The sequence below is a fragment of the Diospyros lotus genome, chromosome 7 (assembly GCF_014633365.1).
Source record: "Diospyros lotus cultivar Yz01 chromosome 7, ASM1463336v1, whole genome shotgun sequence".
In the NCBI taxonomy this organism is placed as follows: domain Eukaryota; kingdom Viridiplantae; phylum Streptophyta; class Magnoliopsida; order Ericales; family Ebenaceae; genus Diospyros; species Diospyros lotus.
This window is the reverse complement of record NC_068344.1, coordinates 9,587,390-9,600,689: the sequence shown is the minus strand read 5'-3', so window position 1 is coordinate 9,600,689 and position 13,300 is coordinate 9,587,390. Positions and strand designations below refer to the sequence as shown.

Sequence of the window (13,300 nt, the reverse complement as noted above, 5' to 3'; positions counted from 1 at the left end):
CGGATCACTGGCCATCCGGGTCGCCCCGCCAAGAAAAGGGTCCGTTCCCTCCCCAGCCAACACTGATCTGGACGACCCAGATAACTTATCATCACAGCCCCTTTATGAACTCGGAATGGAACAAGAAAAGCGACGACGAAGATGGCCATATATATCCATCTATATACATATACATACATGCATGCACGATCAACAGCGTACCGTGCGCCAACACACACACACCCAAAGGGTTGTTGATTTTGGATCTGAAACTGAAATCATCGGCGTCGAACTCCAGCACAGAGAGGGGCAACCACCCTCAGAAACATCCCATCTCTCTGTGAGGTTAGCGAAGCCTCAATCCCGTTTTGCAAAAGCTTTCAAAGTGTACTATTTTTGCAAATTTCCCTCTCTTCATTAACCGGAAAATGTTTTCTACAACGGAACAACCACGATACTTTCCATTCCATTCCTTTCCATTACGAACTGATCTTTTCCAAACAAAGCCTCAATGCTCGGAAAAGGAGAATAGAATGGAAAGCAAGGGCAGATCTGTTCTTGATTCGGAAACCAGATCTTAAGAACAGAAGCCGCAATCAAACAAAACAGATCTATTTTTTTTTTTTTTTTTTTGGGCTAAGTAGATGCATGAGATTTTGGGCTAAGTAGATGCATGAGATTTTGGGCTAAGTAGATACATGAGATTCTTACGGAATGGGGCTGTTGAGTCTGGAACTGAATCATTGGCCCTCAGCCGATCAGCCTGCATCTACGGAGAGGGGTAACAGCCCCCAAATTCCCATCTCTCCAAGCGAGCCTCATCCTCGATCTGAATCTCATAGCCATTTTGAAACCACGGTCTGGAGTTGATATTTATTTTTATAGTGGCCTAGTTGTCTGTTATACCCCTGGAGATAGGGTTAGGTTTTTACGGAGTGGAAGGGTATTCTAGTCATTGAGCACTGAACGAGAACAATTGGGCCTCGGCCCGCTACGCTACTGGTTTCGTTTATTTTATTTTTTTAGATTACGCTACTGGTTTCGTTTATTGATGGTTCATTTCTTATGTCTGTTCGCTACAAAAATTCCAAACGGGAAACAAAAGAAATTGGATATATTTATATAGGAATTTCATACACGATATTTATACAGGAGAATGTAACTCGTATATAATAATATATTGAGAAGATTTTTAATATTAATTGTTTAAATTACAAAAAATACTTATATTATATATCTCTCTCTATCTCTTTAACGTGGCCAAGGCAAACACAATTTATGATAGGATATGTGTGTATCTCTCTCTCTTACGTACATAATTTATCTTTTCTCTTCGATGGTTGTCTTCCCTCTGGGAAATGGGTCGGACTGGAAACTGGGTCGGACAGCTCATGGGCCGACCCGATCAGCCCACCTCATAGTCTGGCTCGACTTGTTACTGTAGCAGATAGGCCTGGCAGACCTGCCCAGCAAAATGCGGGCCCTGCCGGGCCAGGGATATGTGACCCGTAGCTCGGCCCGGCCCGGCCCTACCCACCAAAATGGCCCATGGGCTGGTCTACCAAAAAATAAAACAATATTTAAAAAATTATGTTTATTAAATATTTAAATATATGTTTACAAAATATGTTTAAAAATATTTTAAATATAATAATTAAAATTATACAAACATAAAAATTATGTTTAAAAATTAAAAATAAATGGCCCATGGGCCGGCCCAGACAGCAAGCCCACGGGCCAGCCCTATCCAGTAGGCCCACGGCCTGACCTGGCCAGCTTGGACCATTTATTAAGGGCCACAAGGCCATGCCGGGCCCCAATATTCATTGTCCCGATCCGTCTCCCTCGCAAGCTAAATTCGGCCAGGCCCATCAAATAGGTGGGCTAAGTGGGAGGCGAGCCGGCCTGGCCCAACCCGCCCATTGCCCATCTCTACTTCCCTCCATGCCTTTTGATTGTACTAACTTGAGCATCAAAAGGCCTTTTCAAGGACAAACTCAAGTAACCTTGACCCCTTATTTTATAAGTTTGGCCAAAATCTAATCACTCCAACTAACAAAGCGTTGCTCATTAATTTAAATAGTGATGCTTCAATTTTTCACATCATCAATCACATCTGTTAAGTTTGATTTTGAGAATGTTTTGATGATGAATATTTTATACAAAACTTTAATATTCTCATATCTCTTAAAAGATGCGTTGAGGTTGTTTTGATGATGGAAAACAATATGCATCTCTTAATAAACCTTAATAAGGTGTGTTATTCTAGGGTTTCAAGGAATATCCTAAGTGTTCATAATGCATATGTGATATGTGGAGACTTGTGGTACTTATAGTAAGCTTAGGATTAAGATAATATCTTAGGTGCTTGAAATATGTGATCAAAATATGTGTTAATCAAGAAATACATTAAGACTAGGAGTCAGTATTACTCAAGGTTTAAAAACAATGTGTTTCAGATACATTCCTAATCTTTAAGGGACAAATATCAAATCCTTGAGTGAATGATTATATACTAAAGAAATGATACTTGAGTTTTGATCTATATAGTTTAAATTATCTATTTGATATTTAGTATTAATACTTAAGATTCCTAATGTTCTAAAATTTAATAGAACATTGCTCGAAGATCTTAAAAGTTGAATATTTGTTCCTTGGTAAACAAATTGTTCATGTGTTTGAAAGATCTAGAAATTGCTGAATTAAAGTATTAAGCAACTAACCCTTAAGTATTTAATCAAGTTTAATCATGCTGCTAAGTTTTCAAATCATTAGGTTATTAATCGAGTAAGTCTACTCATCAATCGATTAACATGCCTATTACTCAAGTAAGTTAAATTGTAATCAAGTAATAATGTTTGGGAATGTTAGTTGTATCTATCTTTCAACTATTACTCGAATATTCAATATTGTTAATCAATTAAGATGCTTTAGAGTTTAAAATTTTAATCAAGTAAGCTTCTCAATTGAGTAACAGGAAAGTTAGTCCGCTAATGTATGATTTTGATCAAGTAAATGTGAATGGGAAGTTAGTTTACTCTCAAGTAGTTGCATACTTGTAAAGTATGTTGTGTCTTGAATATTAATCAGCTAATCTATGCGCTTAATACAGTAATTAGTTGAGTGACAAGTATTGTATTTAACTCATTATCCTTTGTAATTTAATAAAATGTGTAATAACATAAGGTTTAATCAAGTAAAGTGTGAGCTTAATAGAGTAATCTTTCTTTGATTAAGTTAGAAAGTATTTAATGAGTAACAAAAGCAGTACTCGACTAACTTATCAATAAGATCGAATAAAACTTGATTTCTTAAAGGTTTAAATGATTCTACACTTGAGATATTCAAGTATTGAGTTGAAAAGCTTTATTAAAGAAATTAGAATGGTTAATCGACTAACTGTCATATTAGTCGAGTAACTGAATTCTATAATTGAGTGAAAAAAAGGATTAGTTGAGTGACATGTGGTTATACTTGATAGGATTGAACTTATATGACACACACCAAGAGGGGGGGTGAATTGGTATAAAAAAAATTCTTTTGAGAAGCAAAGATACTTTCAAATGGTGAGAAGTAAAAATGGAATTTTATCAATGAACATTCTAAGTCAGTAGAAACAGAAATGCAAAGAAAGCAAAACAAAAAAATGGAAAGCAGTGAAGACACGTATTTATAGTGGTTCAGCTTTCCAAGCTTAGTCCACTACCTTAGCTATCAACTAAGGATTTTTAAAACCAATCTTTACTCTCAAACCCCCTACTCAAAACAAGCAGGTACACTAGTCCTTGACTAGGGAATTTACAACCTCCCAACTTAATGGGCCCTCTAGCTACCTCTAGGTAAAATACAGAGAATGAAATAGAGATTCTAAGAGTACAACTCTTAGTTACAAGCTCTCTCTTTAAATGTAAGATCGAGGCTTAAAAGTAATATAACAGTAAAATATCAAAGCCTCTTAAATGAAGATACAGAGAGAAAAGTTAAAGCTCGGTGTAACAGAGAAGGCACGATCGTTCAAGATATTCAATATGTTTTCAGCAGCCTTCAATGCGACTTCAACCACCTATTTATAGTTGATGGTGAGTAAGTTGAATTTTGGACCGTTGTGGGTGGTTGGGCGAGCATTTAATGCGCCAAAAACTAGCCGTTATAAGTTTCTGTGAAACACATAGTCGACAGAGAAAATAGGTTAGTCGACTATTTCATCAAATAAAACTAAACATAGTCGACAGACAGAAAGCCATAGTCGACTATCTTATAACACAAAAATCCCATAGTCGACAGATCCTGTTACATAGTCGACTATTGTAAAAATGTGAAGAAATTTTTGAATTCTAAGAACAAAAATAGTCGACAGATGAAAAGCCATAGTCGACTATCCTTACTTGATAGTCGACAGATTAAGAAATAGTCGACAGATGCCTCACATAGTCGACAGATCCAATCAGTATAGTCGACTATTCTTATACATAGTCGACTATCCTTAACAGCATAGTCGACTATTCTAAGGCATAGTCAACAGAATAAAAACACATAGTCGACTATCCTTTTGAAAATATAGAAAACTTTAACATTTCCTCATTTTGATCTTTTTGAAGGCAAGTTGAGATTATCACAAGATTATTTTGAAAACAAATCACTCTCAAAACTTAGCCATTTATCATTCATAAAGTTTTTCATATCTTGCTTCCAAACATATATAAAAATTCATTTTCTCATTCACATCATCCTCATAGCAATATTGATTTTCATATAGTCATTTATCAAAACCATTTCATTACAAGAGTGAAAATATCAATACTCAACTACCTTATTACCTTAATCGAATAAATCTTAGAGTATTTAAAAAGGTTAATCAAGTATATGCTCTAAAAAATCTTCAATCAAAGGAATTAGTAAGTCATGTATACTCAAAAGTATAATCGAGTATATGTTTGATATTGATCTATGAAATATTCAATCAAGTGATGTTAATGTTAATCAACTAACTGAGATATATATTAGTCTAGTAAATATATTTAATAATCAAGTAAGAAAAGGAGCTAAAATAGGAAGGCTCTGTGCTTATATCAATAATAATTGACTAAAAGAGAATAGTATTCGAGTATACCATCTTTTTAGTCAAATAAAAAATCCTCTTACTCAAGTAATATATTGGTTGAAAAATGTCAAGTCTCTGTACTTAAACATTAATCGACTAAGAAGTTAGACTTCATCAAGTAATTCTTATCTTAGTCGAGTAAAATTGATTGGACAAAGATTGGATATCTGCATTTGAAATGATAATCAACTATGTAAATGTTGTAGTCGAGTAATGTTAAAAAATACTCGATTAATATAAAAAATACTTGAGTAATTATCTTAAAGAAATTGTCAACTGTCTAGACTTACAACAATAATCGAGTAATACTAAGCATTACTCGAGTAATATCAAAAAATACTCAACTAATGCCAAAAAATACTCGAGTAGTGTTATGTTGCAGTTTAAAAAACTAGTCGTTATAGAGCATAAAATGCACATAATTTTGATTGTTTGAAACATTTAATGCTTTTTGATCATTCTATCATATTTGTGGCATGAAAATTAAAGATTAAATCATATTCTAAACATTAATGTGCTAAGAAAAGATGAATATTTCGGCAAATTTTCAAATAATGAAGCTTTTACCCATTGGACAACAAGTTTAGAGCACTTAAGAAGGGAAAAGCTATATAAAGAAAGTACCAACTCCCCAAGTATTTGCTGGAGAGGACTAGTTGTTTGACCAAATAAGAGTTGTCCAAGAGAAGCTGTGCGAGGAAGTTTTCCAGGAGAAGTCATGAGTTGTTTGGGAGGTCTTATTCTAGTTCTAGGGGTTTCCTCTCTCTGCTGTAATGATGATCCAACACAAGTAGGCCATGTCTTTGCCATATTTTGACTTTTTGTCAGTTTCTCACAAACGATGCTAAATTATTGTTGTTTGAAATACAATAATTAAAATTTGTTTGTTTCATCGAAATGTCAACAAGAAATCAACAGGGCCTAGCGCAAGACGAGGTCATCTAGAAGAGTGTCAGAGAAGCTCGATTCGTTGTCCAAAAGATCTATTAATGAGGAAACAGTCTACAACACAGAAGCATGTTGGAAGGCACACATATATTTCTCCCACACGGGCCCTCCGATGCTTAAGTTAGAAAGCGAAGTCCCATTGCAACAAAAAGTATGCAATGGTATGTTGTGTAGTGTCGTGATTGATTTAGGAGAAAGAAAGTTTCTTTCGGGAGAAGTGAGTGTTGGGTTTCTTAGATCCAAACACAGCGAAAATTTAAAAATTATTTAAATTAACCAAACTCTTTAGTTAATCTTGAAACCCAAAATGAACAGATCTAATTTGCAAAAATATAATCTCTTAAAAAATGAAGAACATATAACGAAAACCAAACATTTTGGTTGTCCGATATAAAATGAATGAATCTTTGTGCCACGAGATATTACCCACCCTCTATAAGTGATCCACACCAAAGAGAAGGTTCAATTGATGTCCATGAGCATGCCCCTTCATTTTTCTTGCATCAACTATGCAAGATCTAATCCAACACTTGGAAATATTCTTGGTTTTTCTCAAAAACCAATTTCTCTCTCTAGACAACCAAAGGGGTTAGAGGCAAGAACAAGAGAGCCAACCCCAAACCCTAGTCAAACTAGGGATTTATAGAAAACCCAAGCATGTTTTGGATATGTTGGGCCTTGGCCCAGCCCATTGCTGTTTTTCACCTTGTTTTTTCTTTTTGCTCATTTTGTCGACATCTCGTGAACTTTTTCGTGAGTGCTAACTCGCCCCAAAAAATCCACAAATTCTTCCGAGCCCCAAAAACATTTTTTGGTCCCATTGAATTTCCATGAAACTTCTCTTTGTTTGTGTGTGACTTTATAGGTTCACTATGAAGATGGCAAATGGCAATTTATAGAATTCTACCCCTAATAAAAACTCTTTGATTATGATCCGTAATTTATTTCATCTCATGACAAAAAAGTAATATGTTGCCCTTAGACCAGGATTGACGTCTAGCAACGTATCATGCCCCCATATCATAATGAAATGCAAATGGCACTTCTGATAAACCTTTTCGTGACAAGTTTTAGTGTTATTCGATCCCTCTATCATAATGCCCTGATATGGTCTAGAAGTATGGTAAAATGTCAAACTTCTAATAACCAACTCTATGTGTACGAGTGTTAAGTCCATAACTCATATAGTCGAATTAATAACTCTTATTAATTCTCAACTATACGCATTAGCCAACGACTTCTCGAGTTGTGACTTTATCATTCACATAGGGCATATATCTTTTTAAAGCTTACTAAGGTTGATAGATTTCATCTTGCGTACTCACCTATCTTCGTATGATTCGGATCATACTCAACAATCACCCTATTAGGGACCCATCTTACTAGACCTCATACAGTGGCATCAAAGCATGACACTCCTCATACAAGATAATTGTGGTACCTCAGGACAAGAGATTTCTAGCACCTGTCGCCACATAGAACTCCTAATTGACATTTAGTAAGAATTACCATTTGAGTGTTTTCAAGTTAGGTCATTCAGTAAACTCATTCACCAATTAACACCTACACACTTGCATTAGCATTACCACACAAGTAGTCAATAAGATCCACTACCCTCCTGACGAGCATGCATAGTGTGTACCGGTCTTGACGGTTTTATAAAGGTCTTACTCTATAGTCCTATGACCAGGAATAGTTTAAGAATGAAGTATCAGTTATTTGATCTTATTAGTATGATCTCATCATAACCCGATTAACATTGCTACACTTTTTAGGATTCATCTAAATAGTAAAAATATAAAGATAAACGTATTATCACGTATTAAAAGAGAAATACTTATATTAATCAAAATATATCCAAGATTAATTAGAAATGCAACCAACTGACAACTCTTATGATTGGCTCCCAAGTTACAACTCTATCAGTGAGGTCGTCAGGGTGTTCCGGAATGTAAAAGGTTAGGCTGGCTGATAAGAAGTCCCAGTAGAGTGAGAAAGAAGATTCGACCAAAGGTCCAACTGAAGGTCCTTCCATATAAAGGGCCTTGAGGTATTTATAGACTTTGTGACTGGAACACATGGCATGCATGCACAAGGGACGCAATGCTCTTCTAGTCGCAAGACACGATGTTGTCCCGATTGTATACAGTGTTGTCTTGGGGTTAAGCTCAAAATATGGCTTTCGTGAGAACCCCCCCCCGCGGATGAAGAAAGGCATGTTCAAGGGAGACCACATCATGCAGGACAACGTGGGGAAAAGTTATCTAGTAGACAGGTCTCCCTTTTTGTCCCTCGGGAGATTGGCTTGACTAGGTAGAATAGTGTATGAGGTATTTCTCTAGGAAGACTAGTCCCAAGAATACTGTCCGCCTGGTGGTCTAGGAGAGCTACTCTTCTTGGGGGAACATTTTTTCCTGGGGATAATATCTTCCCCAAGAGAACTCAACCCTCTCCCCCACGCGAAGGGGATGCTAAAACAAAGAAAAGAAAGGGAAAAAAAATGTGAGATTATTTGTCATATAAAAACTTTTAACATTTATAAAATAGAGTTAGACCTGGAAAATCAAAAAAGATCTCTATCATTTTTTTAAATATTAGGGGTATTTTTATTTTATATTAGGGATATTTCTATTTCTATTTATGTCATTTTTCAAATATTAGAAGTATTTTAATATTATTGAGTGTAAATTACCCTAACCTTTTATATCAAAAAATTAGAATTCTAGCTTGGGAAGTGCTTTAATTCCACATCCAACATCAGCACTGGAAACTGATTATTCTAATTGACTGTTTTGATATCACAAAAAAAAAAAAGAAGCATTTTTAAAGAATAATATTTGATTGATCTAAAACCAATTTTATTTTCAGATTTTCTTCTGCAAAAAATGTCCAAATTCCTGTCTCCCCTTAACGGCAGAAAAATCAATTTTACTTGTCATATAAACAGGCCATAAAATGTAAGCTCGTTGCCGATTGTATCTAGAAAACAATCTTGCCTGCCTTTGATACATATACTTGGAATTATTCACAAGAGCCTCGGGACATTCTTGGACTCGAAGCAGAGCCAGCCAAGTTATCTTCTCCCCAACTCTATATCATCTTCCATTAGTGAGCTTGAGTTCTCTCCCGGGGTTACTGGGATGACTGAATTGCTGCCCCTCACGGGCTGCTGATTCGAGGCTTGAGGCTCTGGAGCCTGCAGATTGAGTTCACTCGGGGAATGTCTGACTTGTGAGTTCAGTCGACACTCCTCCAGTGCCCGGAAATATGCATAAGGCCCCCACCCTGAAACCCGAAATATAGATTAGGATTCAGGGAGTGTTAACTAATCCATCTCTGATAATTATGGGAAAGAAAGAAGAAAATCAACAAAGCTTAGCTTACCATTATGGTGATATGGAGGGGGGAAGAAATGGAGATAGCAAAATGATGCTACAACAAGGCCTGCAGTGACGGAATAATAAAAAGTCTTAGTGATACTGCCAAATGATTTTGTTTTCTATGCTATTGCTATGGAAGAAGAGCAAACCTATGAGTCCTCCAGCAAACACATCTTGCCAGTGGTGCCAATAGTCATCCACTCTAGAAACGCCAACAAGAGATGCAACGAGGAGAGGAAGAAAAACCAGGCATAGTTTGGCAACGTGCCCTTTGTGATCGAATGCCTTGATTTTCCCCGATAGGTACAGAGAAAGAAATCCCAGACCCGCAAAGGACCCTGCAAAGCATTGTGAACTTCATCAGATTAATCGGCTGGGTGTTCGAGATTTGTTGGGCAGATGAAAGATTAGACACATTCTGATAAGTAGTTTGTTGTGATAAGTTAGTTGATGCCAAGTCCAGAAAAGAGGAAACGAAACCATGTTATTCAAAAGCTAAAAACAGCATCTAGGTTGGAGCATATGCAATTCTTGGGAAAATTGTGATTCATGCAGCCATTAAAAGTAATTTTGATTTTGCCCCATAAGTCCTATTTGTAAGCTGATGCCACTAAAATTATACCATTTAAGCATCTACACAAGTTGTAAAATTCAAATGAAATTCACCAAAAGTATCTCTTTACAAGACAGGCTTTCAACTGGTTGAGCATCCATCTTATTCTCCATCTGGCTAGATTAAACTTGAAATATTGGAACATGGTGAAGAACTGTGAACTTACATGAAGTATGGCCACTTGGGAAGCTCTTATGTCCTTCTCTAATATCACTATCTTTGCCATGGCATTTTACATTACCCCAATAATCATAGTTCTGAAGGAAAGAAGCAAAACAAGATAAGATTGCCAGAGAACTTTATGAGAGAATTTGGTTTCAAGTGTGAAGAGGTTGTGTTAATGCAAGACTCTTTAACATACATCTTTTCCATCAGGAAAGCAACGCCAGAAGAAATCAGGTCGAGGGCGGCCAACGGCGTCTTTTATTGCATCAGTGATGACCGCAGTTATAAAAATAGCAAACAAGAGCCCTGCACTTTTTAACAGCCATGAGCATTGACCTGGCAAACTTTCTTAACCAAAAACAAGAATTCAACCTAGGGACTCATGAAAAACAATTACCTAGTATGGCATGGTGCAAATCGTAGACATCTCTCCTTCGGAGGTATAAGAGCAGGAAAACGAGAATAGGAAACAAAACGGCATACATCTGAGCGTATCAAGGAAAAGTTCTCATCAACAACGATGGCAACAACAACGATCACAAGCCTTAAAATTCATTTTCAGTTCATTGTCACTAGAAGGGGAATGGGTTTGTTTCAAATTTTACAAAAAATCTTTTAAAACTGATTGTTACAAACATAGACAGAGGCTGTACTTTCTGTGAGGAAATTTTACAAACATATTTGTGGGATGGGAACATGACCAATCCAGCAGAAACTTAACCCACAAATTTTTGTTAGTAATGGAACAAGTATAGAACCAAGCGAGAAGAGAAACCCACCGGAACAGCCCACACGGGCACAGTGTTGCTCTTCATCGGATATTTAAGGTCTGTCATCATGTCCTTCCCAACGAAGCGGTAAAATGGGTGCACAGCAAGCAGTATGATCTCAATGACCACAAGCAGCAGCAGTATAAGCCAGTCATACAAGTGATGCCTTGCTACTGAGGCTCCATGAGACTTAATGGTGTGTACACCAAGCTCGACCTCATTCATTCTTCCCCTCTAGAACAAACAACATCCACTTTGTCAAATTGGCAAATAATGAAGTGCCCAAGCTAACAATTACTTTGCTCAAATACAGAAAAATGAGAGTAAAGGAGATGATGACATCAAGTAATAGGTCATTTGCTCTGTTTGTTGATTTAGACTTGTAATTGAAGGATAATCCATCTCTCAGTTTTAAACAATGGCAATCATTAGGGCAAATTAAGAACTAAGTTGATTGCACAGTGATTGTTTTTAAATCTAAATCCGCTGGCTCTAACATCACAAGTAGTTCATTCTGAGTTTGTTAAAGGTAATGAACTATTGACTACATAATATTAATGCCCAATTAGGAACTGAAATAAACTCAAAATTCCAACTAAATCAGGTCAACGCTGTGTTTTCATAAATGAGTGAATTCGTTCACTGGAGAAGAGAAGCACATGATGCTGAGGAGATAAAATCACAGCCTCAGAACAAAGTTCAATCATATCTTTCATCTATCAATAAACCAGACAAATTCAAAACCTAATTAAACCATTTATTTCCTACTCGCAACTGTTACTAAGCAAAGATCCCAAACCGTATCAAGAAAATGGATTTCATTGAAGACGAAGGACAAATCTTTAGAGCAAAAAGGTAGACCAACCTGAGAAATGCCTCGGAAATTAAGAAGTGATCGGAACGACACCATATTTGATATTCCTTTCCAGATTTGTTGACCCAGAGAAAACGAGGAGCAAATCTTAATCTTTCTGGGCGAATGCAGCGGTGGGAGGGAATGCAAAGGTAGGAAAAGCAATCAAGTTATACCTGAGAGGGAACCAAGAATTTTCCCGGAAAATCAAAGGGAAAACCAATCGAACTGAACCATATACTACCCCCACTGATTATTTCTTCCCCGAATAAATACTACATTTCCAGTCCACACAGAACAAATTGAACAGTGAAATGAGATGTGGGCTGACGACGTACGAAAGACATAATTTGAGAGCCCCAGAAGGAAATTTCCGTCGTCATTAACTATGTATGTGTTGGAATTCACAGGGGAGAAGATAAAAAAAATGAAAATAACTGGTTGCTTGCTGGAGTCATAGATTATACGCGTGGAGTTCATCATGGGTCAGTTAACCGGCTCCAGAACCAGATAACGGCCACTTGTCATATGTAAAAATAAAAAAAATATATAATAATAATTATTTAATTTTGGAAGAGGGAAGTGGGGTTGGTCAAAGTCAAACGAAGACTGCCTGTGGTGATCAGCAGCCGTCCGATCTGTTCAGCCGTTGGGGCCCAGGAGACGATTTGGGACTCGGTTTCATCCTCAAGAGTCACAGAGGAAGAGGTAATCAAGGACAGGTACTGAATAGGGTTGGCAATAGTTTGGTTTGATTTTGATTTTTGTCAAAATCATAACTAAACTAAACTTAAATTACTAAAACCAAAACCAAACCATTACCCATTTGATTTTAAAAATTTAAAACCATAACCAAACTATTCGATTTCGGTTCGGTTTCGGTTTAACTATAATTTTTTTAGTTTAATCCACATCAACAAACGAAGACAAATAGCATTCATAAATTTTTTTGATAATTTCACAACAAACAAAGATAAATTCTAATAAAGTTACCTTATTCTTGCATAAAGTTACAAAACTTATTGGATATAAAATCACATTTCCAAACCTACAATTGTTAAGATCAATAAATTAATATGTGCATAATTAAATTGTAATTTAAGCTAAAAAAAATTAGCTACGAAAGTTAATACCTTCATCAACAACATTAATATATTCTTCGTAAATTGATGCATATCCATCTGAAATGAATGAGCCAACTCCATCTAACAAAATTATAAATATAAAAAATAAATTAATATGAAGAGAGATGAGGCAGAGAGCAAGAGGCAGTGAGGGTGAGAGAGATCGAGGGCGAGCGAGAGCAAGAGGGGCCGAGCCCTAGCGAGAACAAGAGAGATCTAGCGAGGGTGAGTGAGAGTAAGAGAGATGCAGAGAGCGAGGGCGATTGGCTAGCTCACGCGGAAGAGCAAGAGAAATGAGGCAGAAATGGTGAGAGAGATTAAGGGCAAGCGAGAACAGGGGCTGAGCCCTAGCGAGAGCAAGAGAGAT

At 36.6% G+C, this 13,300-nt stretch overlaps 1 protein-coding gene across 1 annotated transcript; it reads right to left on the bottom strand.

The window, feature by feature from the left end:
- Positions 1–8,864: 8,864 nt before the first annotated feature.
- LOC127805769 (lipid phosphate phosphatase 2-like) lies at positions 8,865–12,228 on the bottom strand. The gene is made up of 8 exons (XM_052342535.1): positions 11,822–12,228; positions 10,966–11,190; positions 10,584–10,671; positions 10,383–10,492; positions 10,188–10,278; positions 9,558–9,746; positions 9,413–9,472; positions 8,865–9,313 (listed from the first exon to the last, which is right to left on the bottom strand). The coding sequence occupies exons 1-8, from the start codon at positions 11,864–11,866 to the stop codon at positions 9,102–9,104; spliced, it is 1,020 nt and encodes a 339-aa protein (XP_052198495.1). The 5' UTR covers positions 11,867–12,228; the 3' UTR covers positions 8,865–9,101.
- Between the last annotated feature and the right edge of the window lie 1,072 nt (positions 12,229–13,300).

Coding starts and splice junctions, on each gene's coding strand:
- LOC127805769 (XM_052342535.1), bottom strand. CDS start 11,866: ATGGTGTCGTTCCGATCACTTCTTAATTTCCGAGGCATTTCTCAG. Junction 10,279..10,382: donor GCTTTCCTGATGGAAAAGAT/GTATGTTAAAGA, acceptor TCTTTCCTTCAG/AACTATGATTATTGGGGTAA. Junction 9,747..10,187: donor CCCAAGTGGCCATACTTCAT/GTAAGTTCACAG, acceptor AATGCTTTGCAG/GGTCCTTTGCGGGTCTGGGA.